General features: G+C 42.1%; 2 protein-coding genes across 6 annotated transcripts in view; one reads left to right on the forward strand and one right to left on the reverse strand.

Moving 5' to 3' along the window:
- The window catches only part of LOC110535698 (endoplasmic reticulum resident protein 44), a 20,714-nt gene extending 2,703 nt beyond the window's left edge, over nt 1-18,011 (reverse strand). The window contains exons 1-9 of the mRNA XM_021620883.2: nt 17,836-18,011; nt 10,947-11,019; nt 10,621-10,660; nt 10,212-10,327; nt 3,345-3,529; nt 2,870-2,985; nt 2,569-2,743; nt 1,603-1,714; nt 1,216-1,357 (exon numbers count right to left, since the gene is read on the reverse strand). Coding sequence (XP_021476558.1) covers nt 1,216-1,357; nt 1,603-1,714; nt 2,569-2,743; nt 2,870-2,985; nt 3,345-3,529; nt 10,212-10,327; nt 10,621-10,660; nt 10,947-11,019; nt 17,836-17,892 — 1,016 coding nt within the window. The 5' untranslated portion in view covers nt 17,893-18,011. The remainder of the gene's footprint in view (nt 1-1,215; nt 1,358-1,602; nt 1,715-2,568; nt 2,744-2,869; nt 2,986-3,344; nt 3,530-10,211; nt 10,328-10,620; nt 10,661-10,946; nt 11,020-17,835) is intronic.
- LOC110535632 (inversin) overlaps nt 17,187-24,038 on the forward strand; it is a 43,394-nt gene continuing 36,542 nt past the window's right edge. For 2 of the 5 annotated variants that reach the window (XM_036961879.1, XM_036961890.1), the window contains exons 1-2: nt 18,098-18,333; nt 19,294-19,398. In XM_036961879.1, the coding sequence (XP_036817774.1) occupies nt 19,396-19,398 (3 nt within the window). In that variant the 5' untranslated portion in view covers nt 18,098-18,333; nt 19,294-19,395. Of the gene's footprint in view, nt 17,344-18,088; nt 18,334-19,293; nt 19,399-24,038 lie in introns of those variants that run through there. The other 3 variants (XM_036961883.1, XM_036961885.1, XM_036961889.1) reach the window with 3 other exon arrangements.

Consider the following 24,038-nt stretch of genomic DNA (forward strand, 5'->3'; position numbering starts at 1 on the left):
TAATATAAACGCAACACGTGTTGGATCCATGTGCTGAAATAAAAGATCCCAGAAATGTTCCATACACACAAAAAGCTTATTTCTCTCAAATGTGTTTACATCCCTGTTAGTGAGCATTTCTTATTTGCTAAATAATCCATCCACCTGGTAGGTGTGGGATAACAAGCTGCTGATTAAACAGCATGATCATTACACAGGTGCACCTTGTGCTGGGGGCAATAAAAAGGCCACTGACTGCAGGAAAGTCCACCAGAGCTGTTGCCAGAGAACTGAATGTTAAAATATCTACCATATGCTGCCTCCAATGTCGTTTTAGAGAATTTGGCAGTATGTCCAACCGGCCATACAACCACAGACCACATGAATGGCGTTGTGTGTGCGAGCAGTTTGATGAAGTCAACAGCGTGCTCCAGTTCCCACCAAAATCCAGCAACTTGGCACAGCCATTAAAGAGGAGTGGGACATCATTCCACAGTCCACAATCAACAGCCTGATCAACTCTATGCGAAGGAGATGTGTCGCGTTGCATGAGGCAAATGGTGGTCACACCAGATACGGACTGGTTTTCTGATCCATGGCCCTACCTTTTTTTTAAGGTATCTGTGACCAACAGATGCATATCTGTATTCCCAGTCCTGTGAAATCCATAGATTAGGGCCTAATTAATTAATTTCAATTGACTGGTTTCCTTATATGAACTGTAAATCTTTGAAATTGTTGCATGTTGCGTTTATATTTTTGGGGTTTTAAGAAAGCCATACCAAGGATCATTTTGCTATTTGAGTTTGAATTGTAAGACCCCTCAAAGTATCAAAAATATATACTTTTGGATGAACAATTAATATCTCATGGTCTGACAAACGTTCCATACGCCGTATCACAATTGGAGCTGCGAGCTCCACAGCCAGAGCAAATCTATCCTTTGTCTGGACAGGCCAGAAAATGTGACCTGTCGCTCTCCATGTAAATGATGTGTCAGATTTCACATACTGCATGTCATCGGAGACGGCGTTCGAAGCGGGACAACCAGACCATTCACAGAGTTTACATGCATTGATGCTGCATCATTCACAGATCATGCTGAACACAGAAATGTTGGTTGGAACCGGTCGAGAACCACTCAAGGTGCCCTAAATAGTTGGCCAAATGGCTAAGAGGTAAAAAATTAAAATTCAACCAGAGACAGGTGAAAGAAAGTAGAGAGGTTGTACTTACTCAATGTCTCTGAACTCAGGGTACACATACATGTGTCTGAAGGAGTCTATAGCAATGACAGGACAGTCTGCTGGCGTCTTCTGGATGTGCAGCAGTGGGTGACGGAACTTTTCACAGTCCGCATGCAGAAAATTTATAGATCCTAGGCAGGAGGGGACAGTTATTAATATAATTTATATTATTTATTAAGAGATTACCATGACTATAATAGTACGGTTATCTAACAAATATAATGCAACTCTGTCCCTGGCGGGGATGAAAACACAACACAAAGAAATAAATAGAACAAGAGAGTAACAATGGTCCCAGCACTGAACCCTGTGGCACACCCTGTTATTTCCCTAGGTGATTGGGCCACAAACAGACTTTTAAAGACAAACACACTACCTTTCTCGCTGATGAGCTGGCGTGCCACCTCGTGCTGGAACTTCTCCAAGCTCTCTGTGTCCTCCTTCACGTGAAACAGGATGAGGAATGGGATCCCTTCTTCAGTCAGCTCCTGGAACACACACACACACAGGGAAGAGGAAGAAGAGTGAAGGCGTCAGCATGCTTCAGTTCGTCTGGCACCGAGCCGAACCAAACGATGGGCTCGCATACTCCCTTAAAAGACCTTCGCGTGAACATTTTGAAAAAAAATAAATAGTACTGTTTGTCCATTTTGAGACGTCACTATACACTTCTTCAATAGTCAGAATGAATCTAAGAGAACTCGAGAAATCTGTCATTAATGTTGACATTTTTGCAGAGGAGATCTTAGTTGCGCAATTTTGCATCTGACTAAGATGTTTGGTGTAGTATGAGGACGGGTCATCTCATTGAATGACAACAAGCACTTAATTGAAGAATACCCACTGTTGACCAATCTGTGACTAGGGGGCGTAGACTTTGGCTACCGACTTCGGATTGCCTCAAGAAAAAAATTGGTGTGCCCAAAACAGCAGATAAAACCCTTGCAGAGGTCCAAAATGAACAAGAACATCACAAAATGTAATGTATGCAGAAACTGTTCAGAAACTGTTTCGGCTGGGAAGCATCCGGAAGCCTTAACGGGTCAGTGGGAGATTCAGGTGTGTGTGTCTATGCCTTGTTGTCGGCAAATGGCGTAGATGTTGTGGGTGCCATCCCAGGCCAAGTATCAATGGGATATGCACACCCCGCTATTCATATGATAATGAATGAGCAAAGAGATAAGGACAGGATTACATTAGGATGGGGCTGCTGTAGGGGAAGAAGCCAGCCAGACCTGGAAGACGACTCCCAGCGGTGTAGACCGGGGCTAGCCCAAAACCTAAATGATTTACTTTAGACTGGATCAAACGGAGAGAAGAAAAAGAGGTAGAGAGAACGCACCTCTCCGTTTTCGAAGGTGATCTCGCGGACCAGAGGGACACATTTGTCCTGCGCCCAAGCGTAGGTGAGATCAAAGTTGGTTAGTGAGCCCAGGTACACCATGTCAGGAACAGTCTCCCCCATCGGTTTATAGATCACATTATCACCACTGAACCTCTCTGTCTGGGACACGTCACTGGAGGGACAGAGGAAAGGAAAGATTAAAAGATTACTCAAATGCCATACCAAAAACATATAAACTATATTATAAATGTTTCGTAGACCCTAAGTGCAGTGGTTGGTCTGAAGAGGCTTGACTCACCCGAAGGCAGCGAGAAACACACAGTCGTCTCGGAGGATGTTGGCCACCTTCTCAAACGTGTGGTAGTTCTCAGAATCCTTCTGGTCAAAGTAACCAATAATGTTACGCCTGTCCCTCTGCAGAGAGAGAGAGAGACATTTTTCCTGGTTCAGTACCAACTCATTTTTGAGGACAGAGTCATATACTAATCTTTAGGAGGCTTTCTGTTGATAGCTCCTTGGTGTCCCGTCAGCTGTGTTCTTTGTGTCAGTTGCCCTGTATAGTTGTCTTTTTATCTTCTATTTGGTTTACATTTTTTACTTTTATGCACTTTGAGATTATTCTGGATAATGAAAAGCGCTGTACAAATGTAATAAATTATTATTATTCAATATTTAGATTAGGAATGGTCCTAGAACAGATCCCTGAGGCACACCTTTTACATTTTCAAATGTTTGGACAACAACACACTGATTTGTGTGTGCCTGATACTCACATCTGCAGAGTTGACCTCCTCCAGACTGTGTATCTCTTTAATGGGATCGACCTTCTGCTGGCGGATGAAGTCAGCGATGGCTGTGACTGACCTCTGACCTCTATATTCCCTCTTCATCATCATTCCATTACGGAACAACTTCAACGTAGGGTACTTACTGATCCTGTACCGCTGAGCTATGTCGGCTAGAGAGACAGAGAGCGGGAGAGAGGGGTGAATAAAGACAGAGTTTAATATAGAATGAGGTAGAAGGGGAGAAAGGCAGACAAAGGAAAGGGGAATGAAGGAAAAGAGGCAGGTAGAGAAAATCAGAAAAGGATGGATAGAAACGGGGATGGATGAAAAAAGGTGAAAGAGTAAAAGACAGATAGAGGGTGTTTAAAGCTGTCTAAAGACACAGCCGTCAGTCAGCCCCTGATCCCTCAGATGAAAGCTGCCCCCCAGTGAGAGTAAATATTCTCATAGTGCTGTGTGTTTGGCAGGTGTCAGTCTCACTGCAGGGTGTCTCTAAGCTCCAGTCTTCACAGGCAGCAGCAATTTTGTCATTAGTCTTCAAACAGTTTGCAGGTCATCAATAATTCCCTTTAATTTGTTTATCTCAAAGGACGTGCCTATCAAACGTCTGTGTGTGTGTGTGTGTGTGTGTGTGGGGAGTAACTGATTACAAAAAAACTAACTGTAATCCATTACCAGCTAAAATATTGTAATCAAATTACAAAAATGTAAATCCTACTTTGTTACTTACTTTTAAATTGAGAAAGTATGAGGACACCTTTGTTTTCTCAACGACATTCAAATCAGCATTGAAAAAACAGTTTAAGTTTGTTGGACCACAAATCAAAGACCACTATGATGACACACCAAATGCATTTTGATGGTTTGCAGGAAAAGAGCAGGACTAGGCTTTTGTAGCATACAGTCCTTCTAATGGTGCGACTGCAACAAAAAAATCAAGGCTTTATTAAGAGCCAGACAAAGGAGCTGATCATGGACTACAGGAAACCGAGGGCCGAGCACGCTGCCATCCACATCGACAGGGCTGTAGTGGAGCGGGTCGAGAGCTTCAGGATCCTACACATCAATAAGGTATTAACATGGACTACAGGAAACAGAGGGCCGAGCACGCCGCCATCCACGTCGACAGGGCTGTAGTGGAGCGGGTCGAGAGCTTCAGGATCCTACACATCAATAAGGTATTAACATGGACTACAGGAAACCGAGGGCCGAGCACGCTGCCATCCACATCGACAGGGCTGTAGTGGAGCGGGTCGAGAGCTTCAGGATCCTACACATCAATAAGGTATTAACATGGACTACAGGAAACAGAGGGCCGAGCACGCTGCCATCCACATCGACAGGGCTGTAGTGGAGCGGGTCGAGAGCTTCAGGATCCTACACATCAATAAGGTATTAACATGGACTACAGGAAACCGAGGGCCGAGCACGCCGCCATCCACATCGACAGGGCTGTAGTGGAGCGGGTCGAGAGCTTCAGGTTCCTCCACATCAATAAGGTATTAACATGGACTACAGGAAACAGAGGGCCGAGCACGCTGCCATCCACATCGACAGGGCTGTAGTGGAGCGGGTCGAGAGCTTCAGGTTCCTCCACATCAATAAGGTATTAACATGGACTACAGGAAACAGAGGGCCGAGCACGCCGCCATCCACATCGACAGGGCTGTAGTGGAGCGGGTCGAGAGCTTCAGGTTCCTACACATCAATAAGGTATTAACATGGTCTACACACACCAACATAGTCGTGAAGAAGGCACAACAACGGCTCTTCCCCATCAGGAGGCTGAACATTTTCAGCATGGGCCCTCAGATTATTATATATCCTGTTGCTTAGTCACGTTACCCCTACTTATATGTACATATCTACCTCAATTACCTCGTACCCCTGGACATTGACTCAGTACTGGTACCCCATGTATATAGCCCAGTTATCCTGACTCAGTACTGGTACCCCATGTATATAGCCCAGTTATCCTGACTCAGTACTGGTACCCCATGTATATAGCCCAGTTATCCTGACTCAGTACTGGTACCCCATGTATATAGCCCAGTTATCCTGACTCAGTACTGGTACCCCATGTATATAGCCCAGTTATCCTGACTCAGTACTGGTACCCCATGTACAGTGCCTTGCGAAAGTATTCGGCCCCCTTGAACTTTGCGACCTTTTGCCACATTTCAGGCTTCAAACATAAAGATATAAAAATGTATTTTTTTGTGAAGAATCAACAACAAGTGGGACACAATCATGAAGTGGAACAACATTTATTGGATATTTCAATCTTTTTTAACAAATCAAAAACTGAAAAATTGGGCGTGCAAAATTATTCAGCCCCTTTACTTTCAGTGCAGCAAACTCTCTCCAGAAGTTCAGTGAGGATCTCTGAATGATCCAATGTTGACCTAAATGACTAATGATGATAAATACAATCCACCTGTGTGTAATCAAGTCTCCGTATAAATGCACCTGCACTGTGATAGTCTCAGAGGTCCGTTAAAAGCGCAACGAGCATCATGAAGAACAAGGAACACACCAGGCAGGTCCGAGATACTGTTGTGAAGAAGTTTAAAGCCGGATTTGGATACAAAAAGATTTCCCAAGCTTTAAACATCCCAAGGAGCACTGTGCAAGCGATAATATTGAAATGGAAGGAGTATCAGACCACTGCAAATCTACCAAGACCTGGCCGTCACTCTAAACTTTCAGCTCATACAAGGAGAAGACTGATCAGAGATGCAGCCAAGAGGCCCATGATCACTCTGGATGAACTGCAGAGATCTACAGCTGAGGTGGGAGACTCTGTCCATAGGACAACAATCAGTCGTATATTGCACAAATCTGGCCTTTATGGAAGAGTGGCAAGAAGAAAGTCATTTCTTAAAGATATCCATAAAAAGTGTTGTTTAAAGTTTGCCACAAGCCACCTGGGAGACACACCAAACATGTGGAAGAAGGTGCTCTGGTCAGATGAAACCAAAATGGAACTTTTTGGCAACAATGCAAAATGTTATGTTTAGCGTAAAAGCAACACAGCTGAACACACCATCCCCACTGTCAAACATGGTGGTGGCAGCATCATGGTTTGGGCCTGCTTTCCTTCAGCAGGGACATGGAAGATGGTTAAAATTGATGGGAAGATGGATGGAGCCAAATACAGGACCATTCTGGAAGAAAACCTGATGGAGTCTGCAAAAGACCTGAGACTAGGATGGAGATTTGTCTTCCAACAAGACAATGATCCAAAACATAAAGCAAAATCTACAATGGAATGGTTCAAAAATAAACATATCCAGGTGTTAGAATGGCCAAGTCAAAGTCCAGACCTGAATCCAATAGAGAATCTGTGGAAAGAACTGAAAACTGCTGTTCACAAATGCTCTCCATCCAACCTCACTGAGCTCGAGCTGTTTTGCAAGGAGGAATGGGAAAAAATGTCAGTCTCTCGATGTGCAAAACTGATAGAGACATACCCCAAGCGACTTACAGCTGAAATCGCAGCAAAAGGTGGCGCTACAAAGTATTAACTTAAGGGGGCTGAATAATTTTGCACGCCCAATTTTTCAGTTTTTGATTTGTTAAAAAAGTTTGAAATATCCAATAAATGTCGTTCCACTTCATGATTGTGTCCCACTTGTTGTTGATTCTTCACAAAAAAAATACAGTTTTATATCTTTATGTTTGAAGCCTGAAATGTGGCAAAAGGTCGCAAAGTTCAAGGGGGCCGAATACTTTCGCAAGGCACTGTATATAGCCCAGTTATCCTGACTCAGTACTGGTACCCCATGTATATAGCCCAGTTATCCTGACTCAGTACTGGTACCCCATGTATATAGCCCAGATATCCTGACTCAGTACTGGTACCCCATGTATATAGCCCAGTTATCCTGACTCAGTACTGGTACCCTGTGTATATAGCCCAGTTATCCTGACTCAGTACTGGTACCCCATGTATATAGCCCAGTTATCCTGACTCAGTACTGGTACCCCATGTATATAGCCCAGTTATCCTGACTCAGTACTGGTACCCTGTGTATATAGCCCAGTTATCCTGACTCAGTACTGGTACCCCATGTATATAGCCCAGTTATCCTGACTCAGTACTGGTACCCCATGTATATAGCCCAGTTATCCTGACTCAGTACTGGTACCCCATGTATATAGCCCAGTTATCCTGACTCAGTACTGGTACCCCATGTATATAGCCCAGTTATCCTGACTCAGTACTGGTACCCCATGTATATAGCCCAGTTATCCTGACTCAGTACTGGTACCCCATGTATATAGCCCAGTTATCCTGACTCAGTACTGGTACCCCATGTATATAGCCCAGTTATCCTGACTCAGTACTGGTACCCCATGTATATAGCCCAGTTATCCTGACTCAGTACTGGTACCCTGTGTATATAGCCCAGTTATCCTGACTCAGTACTGGTACCCCATGTATATAGCCCAGTTATCCTGACTCAGTACTGGTACCCCATGTATATAGCCCAGTTATCCTGACTCAGTACTGGTACCCCATGTATATAGCCCAGTTATCCTGACTCAGTACTGGTACCCCATGTATATAGCCCAGTTATCCTGACTCAGTACTGGTACCCCATGTATATAGCCCAGTTATCCTGACTCAGTACTGGTACCCTGTGTATATAGCCCAGTTATCCTGACTCAGTACTGGTACCCCATGTATATAGCCCAGTTATCCTGACTCAGTACTGGTACCCCATGTATATAGCCCAGTTATCATGACTCAGTACTGGTACCCCATGTATATAGCCCAGTTATCCTGACTCAGTACTGGTACCCCATGTATATAGCCCAGTTATCATGACTCAGTACTGGTACCCCATGTATATAGCCCAGTTATCCTGACTCAGTACTGGTACCCCATGTATATAGCCCAGTTATCATGACTCATATATCTTTTTTTCTATTTTTGTCTCTGCATAGTTGGGAAGGGATCACAAGTAAGCGTTTTACTGTTAGTCTATCAAATCTAATTTTATTTGTCACAGACACATGGTTAGCAGATGTTAATGCGAGGGTAGCGAAATGCTTGTGCTTCTAGTTCCGACAGTGCAGTAATATCTAACAAGTAATCTAACAATTCCACAACTACCTGACACACACAAATGTAAAGGGATGGAATAAGAATATATACATATAAATATATGGATGAGCGATGACCGAGTGGCAAAGGGAAAGTGGAATAGATGGTATAAAATACAGTATATACTTATGAGATGAGTAATGTAAGATATGTAAACATTATTAAAGTGGCATTGTTAAAGTGACTAGTGATCCATTTATTAAAGTTGCCAATGATTTCAAGTATGTAGGCAGCAGCCTCTCTGTGTTAGTGACGGCTGTTTAACAGTCTGATAGCCTAAAGCTAGAAGCAGTTTTTCAGTCTCTCGGTCCCAGCTTTGATGCGCCTGTACTGACCTCGCCTTCTGGATGATAGCGGGGTGAACAAGCAGTGGCTCTACACCTGTTGCTTACAAAAAATGTGACAAGTAAAATGTGATTTTGATTTTACTGCTGTTGGCATCCAAAGATTATACATTTAACTTTAATAAACAATGGGAGGTAAGGATGTCGTACCTCCTAGTGTTATTGATATCTACACTGCTGCTCTCTCATTTAGCTATTTGCGCCTCACGGATTATGGTTGTTGTGGATGGCTGTGGACAAACGAACATGTATATTTTAACCCAATAATGGTTGAAGTTAAAGCTGCCTATCAATCAATGTTGCAACCAGTGGACAGCCAGTGAAAATGTGCTCTTGCAGCTGCTTAGTGTGGATCACAGTCTGTGGAATAAACGTTTGACGGCTCCTCCAATCTAAAATCCTCCATGGTATTGTGCTCCACATGCTATCAAAAACAAGTTTCATTTAACAAGACCACAAGTGGGGCTTTTATTGCTCTAATTCATGTCGATTAAAAAAATTATGTCCATAGGCCTATTGGACACATGCTCAAACTCGCACACTTCTGATCAACTCAGCTGCAAATGATAGAGATATCAGTGTCACCAACACAAGCTTAAACAATAGTCCTATGGCAAATGCAGCATATGGTATTCATTTTTCCACACGCACTTTTCGTTAGCGCTCAAAGCATGTCATTCCATGAGAGCATCATTTCCTTTTCAACTTGAAGCAATGAGCCCAATCAGTCCTCAATGACAACAAAATCATAAACAGAGTAGGCTAATAAGTCCTTGATTTTGGGGTCATGTTCAGGTTAAACAACAGAGTAGGCTAATAAGTCCTTAGTTTTAGGGTCATGCTCAGGTTAAACAACAGAATAGGCTAATAAGTCCTTGGTTTTGGGGTCATGTTCAGGTTAAACAACAGAGTAGGCTAATAAGTCCTTAGTTTTAGGGTCATGCTCAGGTTAAACAACAGAGTAGGCTAATAAGTCCTTAGTTTTAGGGTCATGCTCAGGTTAAACAACAGAGTAGGCTACTAAGTCCTTAGTTTTGGGGTCATGCTCAGGTTAAACAATTTGGCTTATCTATATTGCTATATCCTATTCTTGAAGATCAAGAGAATTACATTAATTGGAATGACTGGAAATCTGACCGACTTTGGATTTCAATGTAAAGATATAGCCTAATCGTATGATTATCTGTATTGAAGTAGAAAGCAATGGTTTAGAAGAAGCCTACATAACCCATAAAGTAAAATGCAACATCCATTTTTTAATCTCCTTCTAACGCCTCTTAAGGGGAAAGTAACATAAAATGAACTAAAAGTAATCTGATTACTTTACAGAGTTTGGGCAAACCAAAAGTTATGTTACGGATTAAAACCCTGTGTGTGTACGAGCGTGTCACTCACAGTGCTGATCACAGTCAACGCGCGCAAACACCACCTGAGTGACATCAGGAAACTCCTCCCTCGCGATGTTCGATGCCTCCTCAAAGATAGGCTGGAGCATCTGGCTGAATCTACACCTGGGAGGAGAGGGGGGAGAATGTGGGTATAATTTGCTTATCAAATGAGATTTTATATTGTTACCCTTTGGAGGAACTGTCATACTGTAATTGCTTTGGCCACATTGCATTACTCTCCAGCCATGATGCCACTAAAGCGTGTTGGAATTCTAATTCATCTCTCACACACACACACACACACACTAGTTAAACACACACAAGGCAAACAACTGATGTGGACACAAAGAAAATGTATGCAAACAGACAATTGAGTAGGAGAGGACAAATGTTCACAGGAGAACTAACACACTTACCAGTCTGCATAGAAATTAACCAACGCCACTCCAGCATTGTCTGTGAGGAAAAAAAAACACGTTACACCCACTGTTTTACAACAACGTCAAACACACAGGAAGTACATTTACACATACTCATAGGCAAGGGAGGTTTGTGGGTGAATCATTAGTGTTATTCATACAGTCAAACAGCCACAAAGCATTGAGGAAGGAGACAACACAAGATAGAGCAATACAGGGAGAGATGATAGAGAGAGGGAAGAAATGACAGAGATGGAGAGAGAAAGAGGGATAGATGAGAACCACAGAGATGTCTCTATACCCTGTCACAGATAATGTCTTACTGAGGATGTCTTCAATGTTTCCTGTGTCTAGACTGGTAATTTCAGCCTGGCCTGGAGTGGAGAGACCAGTCACCTAGAGCCGGAGAAGAAAGGGTTAATGCGATGATATGGCTAGAACCTGTCCCTCACACAGATGTGACATGAGCCCAGTCCAAAAACAACCAGTCAGTGTTTGCAGTGTTAACGGAAGAAGTTTTAAATCTGCTGTCCTATTGGTTTCCATGAATTCCCTTGTTGCTGTTTCCAGACCAGGCAAACAGGTGAGAAACCATCTCTCTCTCTCTTTGGCTCCCTCCCTTTTTATTATTTATGTATAATTCATCCATATGAGTCCTGTTGAGATCCAGACATCTCAGTTCTCTGATGGACGTTGACGCCACAGGTGATGTGGAACAGAGGACTCTGTTCTCAGGGTCAAAGTCAAACTTCCCCATGGACTAGAGCGACCAGGACAGTGTCATACACTGGACACGGAGGCAGAGAAAGAAGTAGAAGTGAGACATCACATTGCATAATATTTTCTGGTTCATATACAGTCCATGAACTAAGCAGACCAGACTCAGCTGCTATCGCATGTGTCTATGGGATAGCCACCCCTTCCTTAAGCAGACTGGAACTGTGACAATTTTTTCCAATGGTAAACGGCCCGAGTAAGACATCTTCATTAATCCACCATCTTTGACAGAGAGTGGTGTTACTGGAGATGCTCTACTTTGCCGAGTCTCACATTCCCTGGAAGAACAAATGTATTTCTCTGTATCTCAGCAAGCATTTTCCCCGAGTCCTATGACAGCGCAATCCAATTTTCTGCTACCACCATAACAATAACTTCACACAAAAACAGCAACAAGAGCCAGTCACTAGACTGATGTTTGAACATAGGACAGAATACAGGGCTGTGGCTAGGATATAGACTGGGGCTAACTCAAGCATGGCCTGGACATTCCCATGTATTAATACTAAGGGAACCCCTCTAAACCAGCGTCTCAGTAGCATCCTGTCAATGAGGACATTCAGATAACTAAGCTTTATCTAACATCAGTCGTTTGACTCATTCAAATCAGCAGGGTGTGTGTGGTGGAAGACACACCCTCTAAAAGGTGTGTATTCTAAGACGAGAGACACAGACACAGTGCCCTCCGTAGTTATTGGGACAGTGAAGCATGTTTTCTTCTTATGGCTGTAAACTCCAACAGTTTGAAATCAAACAATGACTATGGGGTTAAAGTGCAGACCGTGAGCTAGAATTTGAGGGTGTTTTCATCCATATTGGGTGAACCGTTTAGAAATTACAGCACTTTTTGTACATAGTAACCCCATTTTAGGGGACCAAAAGTATTGGAACAAATTCACTTACAGTGGGGAGAACAAGTATTTGATAACCTGCTAAATCAGCAGTGTTTCCTACTTACAAAGCCTGTAGAGGTTTGTAATTTTTATCATAAGTACACTTCAACTGTGAGAGACGGAATCTAAAACAAAAATCCAGAAAATCACATTATGATTTTAAAGTAATTAATTTGCATTTTATTGCATGACATAAGTATTTGATACATCAGAAAAGCACAACTTAATATTTGGTACAGAAACCTTTGTTTGCCATTACAGAGATCATACGTTTCCTGTAGTTCTTGACCAGGTTTGCACACACTGCAGCAGGGATTTTGGCCCACTCCTCCATACAGACCTTCTCCAGATCCTTCAGGTTTTGGGGCTGTCGCTGGGCAATATGGACTTTCAGCTCCCTCCAAAGATTTTCTATTGGGTTCAGGTCTGGAGACTGACGAGGCCACTCCAGGACCTTGAGATGCTTCTTACGGAGCCACTCGGTTGCCCTGGCTGTGTGTTTCGGTTCGTTGTCATGCTGGAAGACCCAGCCACGACCCATCTTCAATGCTCTTACTGAGGGAAGGAGGTTGTTGGCCAAGATCTCGCGATACATTGCCCCATCCTCCCCTCAATACAGTGCAGTCGTCCTGTCCCCTTTGCAGAAAAGCATCCCCAAAGAATGATGTTTCCACCTCCATGCTTCACGGTTGGGATGGTGTTCTTGGGGTTGTACTCATCCTTCTTCTTCCTCCAAACACGGCGAGTGAAGTTTAGACCAAAAAGCTCTATTTTTGTCTCATCAGACCACATGACCTTCTTCCATTCCTCCTCTGGATCATCCAGATGGTCATTGGCAAACTTCAGACGGGCCTGGACATGCGCTGGCTTGAGCAGGGGGACCTTGTATGCGCTGCAGGATTTTAATCCATGACGGCGTAGTGTGTTACTAATGGTTTTCTTTGAGACTGTGGTCCCAGCTCTCTTCAGGTCATTGACCAGGTCCTGCAGTGTAGTTCTGGGCTGATCCCTCACCTTCCTCATGATCATTGATGCCCCACAAGGTGAGATCTTGCATGGAGCCCCAGACCGAGAGTGATTGACCGTTATCTTGAACTTCTTCCATTTTCTAATAATTGCGCCAACAGTTGTTGCCTTCTCACCAAGCTGCTTGCCTATTGTCCTGTAGCCCATCCCAGCCTTGTGCAGGTCTACAATTTTATCCCTGATGTCCTTACACAGCTCTCTGGTCTTGGCCATTGTGGAGAGGTTGGAGTCTGTTTGATTGAGTGTGTGGACAGGTGTCTTTTATACAGGTAACGAGTTCAAACAGGTGCAGTTAATACAGGTAATGAGTGGAGAACAGGAGGGCTTCTTAAAGAAAAACTAACAGGTCTGTGAGAGCCGGAATTCTTACTGGTTGGTAGGTGGTCAAATACTTATGTCATGCAATAAAATGCTAATTATTTACTTAAAAATCATACAATGTGATTTTCTGGATTTTTGTTTTAGATTCCTTCTCTCACAGTTGAAGTGTACCTATGATAAAAAATTACAGATCTCTACATGCTTTGTAAGTAGGAAAACCTGCAAAATCGGCAGTGTTTCAAATACTTGTTCTCCCCACTGTGTATGTGTATTAAAGTAGCACAAAGTTAAGTATTTGGTCCCATATTCCTAGCACGCAATGACTACATCAAGCTTGTGACTCTACAAATTTGTTGGATGCATTTGCTGTTTGTTTTGGTTGATTTTCAGATTATGTTGTGCCCAATAGAAATGAATGGTAAATAATGTAGTGTGTCATTTTGGAGTTGCTTTTATTGAAAATAAGAATATAATATGTTTCTAAACACTTCTACATTAATGTGGATGCTACCATGATTACAGATAATCCTGAATGAATCGTGAACGGACAAATATCACACCACCCCAAAATGCTAACCTCCCCTGTTATTGTAAGGGGTAGGCATGTCTTGGGGGTTTGATATAAAATGCTAACCTCCCCTGTTATTGTTAGTGGTTAGCATGTCTTGGGGGTTTGATATAAAATGCTAACCTCCCCTGTTATTGTAAGGGGTAGGCATGTCTTGGGGGTTTGATATAAAATGCTAACCTCCCCTGTTATTGTTAGTGGTTAGCATGTCTTGGGGGTTTGATATAAAATGCTAACCTCCCCTGTTATTGTAAGGGGTAGGCATGTCTTGGGGGTTTGATATAAAATGCTAACCTCCCCTGTTATTGTAAGGGGTAGGCATGTCTTGGGGGTTTGATATAAAATGCTAACCTCCCCTGTTATTGTTAGTGGTTAGCATGTCTTGGGGGTATGCTCTTTTTGAGTCTGTAACTTCCTCACTCGTAATTATTCACGATTCATTCAAATTTGTAGAGTCACAAGCATGATGTAGTCATTGCGCTTTATAAATATGGGACCAATACTTTGTCAAAGACTCCAGTCACCCAAGTCATAGACTGTTCTCTCTGTTACCGCACGGCAAGCGGTACCAGAGCAGCAAGTCCAAAAGGCTCCTTAACAGCTTCTACTCCCAAGCCTTAAGACGGCTGAACAATTAATCAAATGGCCACCTGGACTGTTTACATTGACCCCCCCTTTGTTTTTTCACTGCTGCTACTCACTGTTTATTATCTTTGCATAGTCACTTTACAAATTACCTTGACTAACCTGTATCCCAGCACATTGACTCGGTACCCCCTGTATATAGCCTTGTTATTGTTATGTAAATATCATGTGTAATTTTTTATTTTATTTTTTACTTTATTTTATTTATTAAATATTTTCTTAACTCTATTTCTTGAACTGCATTGTGTGGTTAAGTGCTTGTAAGTAAGCAATTCCCGGTAAGGTCTACACCGGTTGTATTCGGCACATGTCCCTACATTCAGTAATGGTCAGTCATTTTTGTAAGTAGTTGTGGTCAGTACTTGTGTGGTTTTTATCAATAGTTTGGGTAAGTAGTAGGGAGGTTCATTAGTTGTGGTGTTTCTTTCTTTGGTCATGGTCAGTAGTTAGTCAGCAGTTGTGGTCAATAGTGATCAGTAGTTTTGGTCACTCGTTTTGATAAGTAGATGTGTGGTTCAGTAGTTTTGGTCAGTAGTTTTGTGGATGTGGTCAGTACTTGTGGATAGTAGTTTTGGTCAGTAGTCTTGGTCAGTTTAGTTGGTGCTGTTAGTAGTTGTGATCAGTAGTGGTCAATAGTTTTGGTCAGTAGTTGTGATCTGTAGCTGTGTGGTCAGTAGTTGCGGTTAGCAGTTTGGTTGTGATCAGTAGTTTTGGTCAGTATCTTGTGGTATCAGTTTTGGTCAGAAGTGTTCAGTAGTTTTGTGGTCAGTAGTTTTGTGGTTGTGGTCAGTAGTTGTGTGGTTGTAATCAGTAGTTGTGGTCAGTAGTTGTGTGGTCCATAGTTTTATGGTGAATAATGGTGTGGTTGTGGTCAGTAGTTGTGTTGTTGTGGTGATACTTTGTGGGGTTCAGTAGTTTTAGTCGGTAGTTTTGGTAAGTAGTTGTTATCAGTAGTTGTATGACTGTGGCCTGTAGTTGTGGTCAGTTGTTTTGTTGTTGTGGTCAGTAGGTGTAGTCAGTAGTAGTGATCAGTAGTTGTGTGGTTAAGTGCTTGTAAGTAAGAATTTCACGGTAAGGTCTACACCGGTTGTATTCGCCGCATTTCACTACGAACATGTCACCCTCCCTAGGATAGGGGGCAACCTCGATAATTTATTGTTAAAACGAGAGGCTGCCTGGATCTTTAATTTAAAGACCCTTGCTCCTCTCGGTTTCAACGTAGACTTTGATCTGAAGCCATTCTTGTAATTTTGCTATTGTAAATGTTTTGTAGGCCTAGGTAGGCAAATTGTGTCTATGATGGAATGCTATCCATTCATGTTTTTGTTATTTTTATATATGAGAATTAACCAATGATATCAGGCCACACCGGCCATGATTACAGACACCTGTGTGTGTCCTTTGACACTATATAAACTAGTCACCCCGCAGTATTTGTGATTATACCCTGATGAAGACAGTTTGTCAGTCAAAACGTTGAATATTAGGTTATTAAATTATTGCATCTGAGCTCCTAGAGTGTGCGAGCCGACATTTTTTAAGTATTCACCGCATGTGACAAATAACATTTTATTTTACTTTTGGTCACCTAAAATGGGGGGAACCATGTACAGAAAGTGCTGTAATTTCTTAACGGTTCACCCAACATGGATGAAAATACCCTCAAATGAAATACCCTCAAATCCAAACTTTTGGAGTGTAAAGCCAAAAGAAGAAGAAATGTTTCACTTTCCCAATAATTACAGAGGGCACTGTATATGTATGTACAGTATGCATTTAAGGTGACAGTCAGTGTTAACAGGAGAAGCTGTCTTTACTGTGGGTTGTAATATAACACTTTAGAGAGAAGGCTGGGTGGTGGCAGATGTGGTTGTATTTATAAAATGTACACACTATTTCCAGGGTCAACTAATACCAGACTAGTGGTATTACGTATAATGAGGTTATCTCACAGCAGCCTGGCTGTGACACTCATCTGTATGTCTGCTGAGCGACAACAGCTTCAGTTTAACAAGAGATATTTCAGTAATTAAATGTTGCCACTGTCTCTGGTTTAACTATGTGACGGTGACGAGACAGGCCTATTCCCTAAATAATGTATGAATACAGACATATAGCTACTTTCTAGCTATCTTTCTAGCTATCTTCCGGTTTCTAGATTATAAGCCATTATAAAAGCCATGAATCGTGCTGATTAACAAGTATATGACTTAGTTATGACTTAGTTTAAATCCCTGACTGACTGTAAAAAAAAAGTTTACACTGTAATAGGCCGATATCCTGAGCAGCAGAACAGAGCTTGATCAGTTCCGGGTTGTCAGCCAATAGGAATGAGCCACAACAGAGGAATTCACCAACCGGCTCAATCATTCCGCAACACGATTACGGCTAAATTCACTAACTTGTGGTACCGTTCCACGACCTGGCTAGCTAGCTACATATGTTAGCAATCAAGACAACTACAACATTAGCTGTTGGCTAGCTAGCTAGGTAAGTTAAACAAACAGCAAATATAGCCACGTCTGATAGCTAACGTTAGCTCACACAATCAATGATACGTGGATTTAAGATTCACCATGCATCTAGAATCAGATACTGATTTGGACTTGCACAGTCGTTAGCTAGCTAGTTAACATAACAGGGCAGAGTAAGGCGAGTGGTCACAGAAAACGAGGGTCATGACTCATGTCTCTACATTGCTAACTAACAGTTAGCTAACGTTACTGAGCTTAGCTAGCCAGCTAGCTGATCTCAATTAACCAGGTTTGCCGACTAGCTATTTTAGCCAGCTAACGTTAGCTAGGTACAGTAATGTAAAGACTATATTCAGGTTCAATACATCTTTATTTTGTGATTGACAAAAGTAGCTATCACTTTGAAAAACGAATGCCTATAATTCTAATGTTAGCTAACTGTTTGTGAAGCCAGACCGACTGCACTTCAAATACGAGGACGTGTAAGTTAGCTGTCGAAGTTCCTTACCAGCAGTATCGTGAAGAAGCCGACCTCGAGAGAGGATACTATTGGTGGTAGTTTCATTGTAGAGTTGGTTGAGGTTATGGTGTTGTTCGGTCTTCCCTGTCTCCCGATACAACTCTGCTGCTGAGGCAGGAAACGGATGGGTGACCACGGTAACGTGAGCGATCTTTCCGGGTTTATCGTCGTGGTTTATGGGAGTAATAGTTTTATAATTTTCTTTAGCAATGATTCCCAATTAGGCTTAAAACTACAAGTATGGCGTATTTCTTGGGCGGTTAGAAGAATGGAAATGGGAGTTGTATTTTTCTAAATATTTTGCGACCCAGATGTTTGTGGTCTGACGGAACACTTTCGGGGACAAAACTTCTAGCGTTAGAGAGTCAGGAAGGTACTGATCAGAGGAACAAATAACTATTAAAAAATATACATTCATTGTCCTAATGTTGTCAGTTGCTAAATGCATATTTTTCTCAATTATTCCGTGATTTCAAACAGAGTAAGGTAAGTTGCATCATCGTTAACGTTAGTTATGCAGGCTAGCCTGCTAGCTAACCATCAAACTCAATGCACCGATAGTCATTTCTTATTGACCTGTTAGTGACATGCTGATTTTGCCCTGTGCATGTGACTAATCATCTAATCTAAATCTAATATTTTCGCCTGCATAAAGCCATGGCAGCTACACAGATTCAGGCAGGATATCAACTGTATTGTAGTCTGTTATTGACTCTCCAGCTGTTTCAGTTGTTTTGTGTATTTTTACCAAATCTTTACCGAGGCTACAATATGAAAGAAAAAAAAATTCTAACAACTGCTAAGTTACTGAAATAATACAGTATGTTGTGTTACTTATTACACAGTTATTACTTAACACTTCACAAGTAACTACAGTAGTAGAAAAAATATTACAGTCAGATAGTTTTGGGACAGAACAACGGTAGACTGTGTATCCAGTAGACAGACTCCCGATGTTCTGTCCTAAAACTAACAGTCAGAGTGCAGCGTCCAAAATACCACAGTCGGCTGTAGTTACTGCTCTTTAACAGCAATTTGTAAACTGAAATATTTTTTTTGTAAGGGGTGTAACAACATACATGTAACAGACACTGCTTGATACAAAAAATGTAATTCGCAGAGTAGCTTAGTATGCGCTGCCTCTGTTGTTTGGATGGGAAGTGGACAGACAAGAGACTCGTGGGATAGAAAGACATGGACTCTGTGTCTGAGCAGTTGTGATGTAGCAGAGAGTGTCCTATCTATCTCTATCTATCTATCTATCTATCACCTTGTCTCTCTTTGTCTCTGTCCATTTCTCCCTCCGCTCTTCCTGCTCTAACCAAGTCTATCATAGAGCACAGTAGTTGGCATAGCGCGGGCAGGGTGTCTGTGTATGTTGGCAGCGTTGCTGTGAGCAGGTGGGCAGGTCTCAGTGTGAGAGATCCTCTCTCTCTCTCTCTGTAGGATCCAGGATCAGGGCAGGCAGGGGACCTGGATGTGCAGCCAAGCCCACCAAGGATGCACTGAGCTGGGGAACATCTGCTGAGGCCTCCCCCTAGCACTGCCATGGTAAGAGTCCAAAACACACACACCAGCACATACATCCCCCTCTCAATGATTAATTCTAATGTGACCATAGTGTTATCCTTCTCACTACTGTCTAAGGGGTCATGTATAACCATGTTTGTCATTGCCTGTGTGTGTGTGTGTGTGTGTGTGTATGTGTGTGTGTGTGTGTATGTGTGTGTGTGTGTGTGTGACACTGACTGTGTGCGGTGTGTGTGTGTATTTCATAATTGTTAAGTAGATTAAATGTTGAATTGAATCCCAGCATTAATATTTGATGTGGTAAAGCTGTCCATAGGGGGTTCCCACTTCCCATTGTGTCAGCAGCTCATAGATGGAGACAGGTGTGTGTGTGTGCTTACAGTAATAGCTGAACTATTAATAATGTTTTATAAGCAGATCTTCTCATGTCTATACTCGGGTTTAATAGCAGGAACCGGGTTACTGAGATTTCCCACCCATACCCACTCCCATTTCCCGGGATAAAAAACTGTGAGAAACCGGTAAATTTGAATACATTATTTATATGAACAGCACTATGTGAAATGGAACTGTTAAATTATATGCAGTGTCTAAATCTGGCTTATCTACGGCTTTCTGTGCTCTCCTATCTGCATGATCAATAATTAACGCTCAGGGTGGGGGCAGCGCTGTATGGAGCACAGTTCATAATGAATGCATGTATCATCTCATCAGCTGTAACTTTTTTTCTTGAGAGAAGGAAATTTGCTTCAACATAGCCTATGGTACAGTAATATTAGACCTAATACATCTGAATGATAGATTAATATGAATGTGTTGCTAATTTACACATCTCCATCTGGCTTTCGGGGTCACCTTATTGTATAGATAAACATATTTTTTTTTGTAGCTGCAGAATTTTAAAACAGTTATCACTCGAATATCTTTGCTTTAAATCAGTGCGGAAGTGAGCACTCTTTGTTAAAGTCTTTATCTCTTTCAATCAATTCCATTCAAATTGCATCCAAAATAGATCGTCCTCAAGATTGTTGGACAGTTCACCATTCTCTTAGGCAATTACACAGCTGCTCTCCTCTGGCCTCTCCCCTTCTTAACTTTTGTGGAGTCCCAGGAAAAACTAGAAAAGCTTGTTGGCCATTTTTTCCAGCATTACTTATACTAAGAGACTATTCTAAGAGGGATGCAAGCTTGCTCTTGTTTGCTGAATGTTAAATAGAAGGAAGAGAACGCACGATGGTGATAGGCTAAAGCAGTTATTTATTCAGACCCATTACCATTCAATCCTAGTGAAATGAAAGCCGCATGTACAGTGCATTGCGAAAGTATTCGGCCCCCTTGAACTTTGCGACCTTTTGCCACATTTCAGGCTTCAAACATAAAGATATAAAACTGTATTTTTTTGTGAAGAATCAACAACAAGTGGGACACAATCATGAAGTGGAACGACATTTATTGGATATTTCAAACTTTTTTAACAAATCAAAAACTGAAAAATTGGGCGTGCAAAATTATTCAGCCCCCTTAAGTTAATACTTTGTAGCGCCACCTTTTGCTGTGATTACAGCTGTAAGTCGCTTGGGGTATGTCTCTATCAGTTTTGCACATCGAGAGACTGACATTTTTTCCCATTCCTCCTTGCAAATCAGCTCGAGCTCAGTGAGGTTGGATGGAGAGCATTTGTGAACAGCAGTTTTCAGTTCTTTCCACAGATTCTCAATTGGATTCAGGTCTGGACTTTGACATGGCCATTCTAACCTTTTTGAACCATTCCATTGTAGATTTTGCTTTATGTTTTGGATCATTGTCTTGTTGGAAGACAAATATCCGTCCCAGTCTCATGTCTTTTGCAGACTCCATCAGGTTTTCTTCCAGAATGGTCCTGTATTTGGCTCCATCCATCTTCCCATCAATTTTAACCATCTTCCCTGTCCCTGCTGAAGAAAAGCAGGCCCAAACCATGATGCTTTCACCACCATGTTTGACAGTGGGGATGGTGTGTTCAGGGTGATGAGCTGTGTTGCTTTTACGCCAAACATAACGTTTTGCATTGTTGCCAAAAAGTTCAATTTTGGTTTAATCTGACCAGAGCACCTTCTTCCACATGTTTGGTGTGTCTCCCAGGTGGCTTGTGGCAAACTTTAAACAACACTTTTTATGGATATCTTTAAGAAATGGCTTTCTTCTTGCCACTCTTCCATAAAGGCCAGATTTGTGCAATATACGACTGATTGTTGTCCTATGGACAGAGTCTCCCACCTCAGCTGTAGATCTCTGCAGTTCATCCAGAGTGATCATGGGCCTCTTGGCTGCATCTCTGATCAGTCTTCTCCTTGTATGAGCTAAAAGTTTAGAGGGACGGCCAGGTCTTGGTAGATTTGCAGTGGTCTGATACTCCTTCCATTTCAATATTATCGCTTGCACAGTGCTCCTTGGGATGTTTAAAGCTTGGGAAATCTTTTTGTATCCAAATCCGGCTTTAAACTTCTTCACAACAGTATCTCGGACCTGCCTGGTGTGTTCCTTGTTCTTCATGAGGCTCTCTGCGCTTTTAACGGACCTCTGAGACTATCACAGTGCAGGTGCATTTATATGGAGACTTGATTACACACAGGTGGATTGTATTTATCATCATTAGTCATTTAGGTCAACATTGGATCATTCAGAGATCCTCACTGAACTTCTGGAGAGAGTTTGCTGCACTGAAAGTAAAGGAGCTGAATAATTTTGCACGCCCAATTTTTCAGTTTTTGATTTGTTAAAAAAGTTTGAAATATCCAATAAATGTCGTTCCACTTCATGATTGTGTCCCACTTGTTGTTGATTCTTCACAAAAAAATACAGTTTTATATCTTTATGTTTGAAGCCTGAAATGTGGCAAAAGGTCGCAAAGTTCAAGGGGGGGGGCGAATACTTTCGCAATGCACTGTAATCCTTCTCTGGTAGTCTACTATATTATTCAAACATGTCATTACAATAATGAAGATAAGGACAACAAAACGTATTTCATTTAACTGTTGAGAGCGAGGAAGGAATGAAGCAACAATCGAGAAAGGAGGAGGTAGCCTAATACGCACAAAATGTGGGGAAATATTATGAAAAGTTAATGCATCAGCCTACTAATTATAAATATCTAAAATAGGCCCTATTATTACTCAAAATGTAAATACATTCTCTAGCCTATACATTTGTAGGCTGCATGTCCTGCACTAGCATTGCGTGTTCTTCATGGTTTGAAAGAGTTGTGTAATTTCAGTCCATTATACAATACAGTACATAAATACAGTCCACACTCAAAAATATTACTGGAGCTTGTTTCCTTTATTTCCCCAAGAGAGCATACATCTATGGGCTTTTCTGTTTTTCTGTAGAGTGTAATGTGCGGTATAGCCTATCATATGTATTGGATAACGGCATGATCATTTGGGCTTTTTTGGGCTTGGGCTCATAAAAGATCTTTAGTGTAGGACTCATAACATTTCTTTAATGTAAGGCTCATCTTGTTCAGGTAGCATCTAGCTTGAATATTCATGTGGATCCAAGCTAATCCAGATACGGTATATTTAAGATGTCCTGCCCCCGGGCCCTGCTCCTTTTTACCCTGTGTGCTATAAGGAGCACATCGGACTCATTTTAATTGTTTGGCCATGGGGTGGGGGCTTTTTGATGAGTTGGTCCTGGAGGTGTTGGAAACTAATCTGATTGTTGTCAGACACGGCTGTATATAATTTGACCTTTAGAATAGCACATCATTCTGTCCGATGGTTTTATATGCTTTAGAATGACACTTCTGGTTTTGGCGGGAAATACCGGGTTACCCGGGAGAAAGGTGATTTATTCTCAGGATGGAACATTTGTAAAATACTGGGATAATATTCAACCTTAGTCTATCCCAACTCTCTGTATACTCAGAGTCATCCCTGTCACATGCTGTTCTCTTCATTCCATCTCTACATCTTTCTCAATCTATTTTTTCTCTCATTGATTTTTTGTTTGTTTTTCCAGCTGATTATGTCCCTGTGCTCTGATTCGCCGGCGGGCACGGCTCTCTGCACCCTAATTGGACATTTAATTAGATCACAGTTTTAGCCAATTAGACTCTGAGGGGGGAGGAGGAGAGTAGAGGGGCCAGAGGGGAAAGGGAGATCTCTCTCTCTCTTCTATCTCTTTCTTTCTCTCGCTTCTCTCTCTCTCCAGGGTCTCATTAGTGATATAATGGGTGATTGTCACAGCAACCCTCCCCCTGTGTTACTCCCTGAGTGGTACCACCCACAGACCCAGTGGCAGGGCTTAGACCTCACTATTATTACGCCATGGGGGGGGGGGGGGGGGGTCCTGGCCTGATCAAATAGTACCAAGTTTAGAGTTTAATGTCACATACACAAGTACAGTCAAAATGTCTTTCTCGCAAGTTCTAACCCCAACAATGCAGTAATCAATAACAATGTAATACAAAACTACCATTTTTCACACACAGTCTGCTAGTTCAGGCTCCACGTCTTGCTCTTGTTAAAAGTAGTGCAATACATGTGGAATAACCAGGGTGTGATATGAGACACAGCCGGGGTGTTATTGCTGTCGATGGCTCTGATTAATCTTCAATACAGCTGACAGACTGCCAGTCAGTGAGACATCGACCTGCTCACAGACATGTAGATTAGTCA

This window comes from Oncorhynchus mykiss, chromosome 2 (assembly GCF_013265735.2).
Source record: "Oncorhynchus mykiss isolate Arlee chromosome 2, USDA_OmykA_1.1, whole genome shotgun sequence".
Taxonomy (NCBI): Eukaryota; Metazoa; Chordata; class Actinopteri; order Salmoniformes; family Salmonidae; genus Oncorhynchus; species Oncorhynchus mykiss.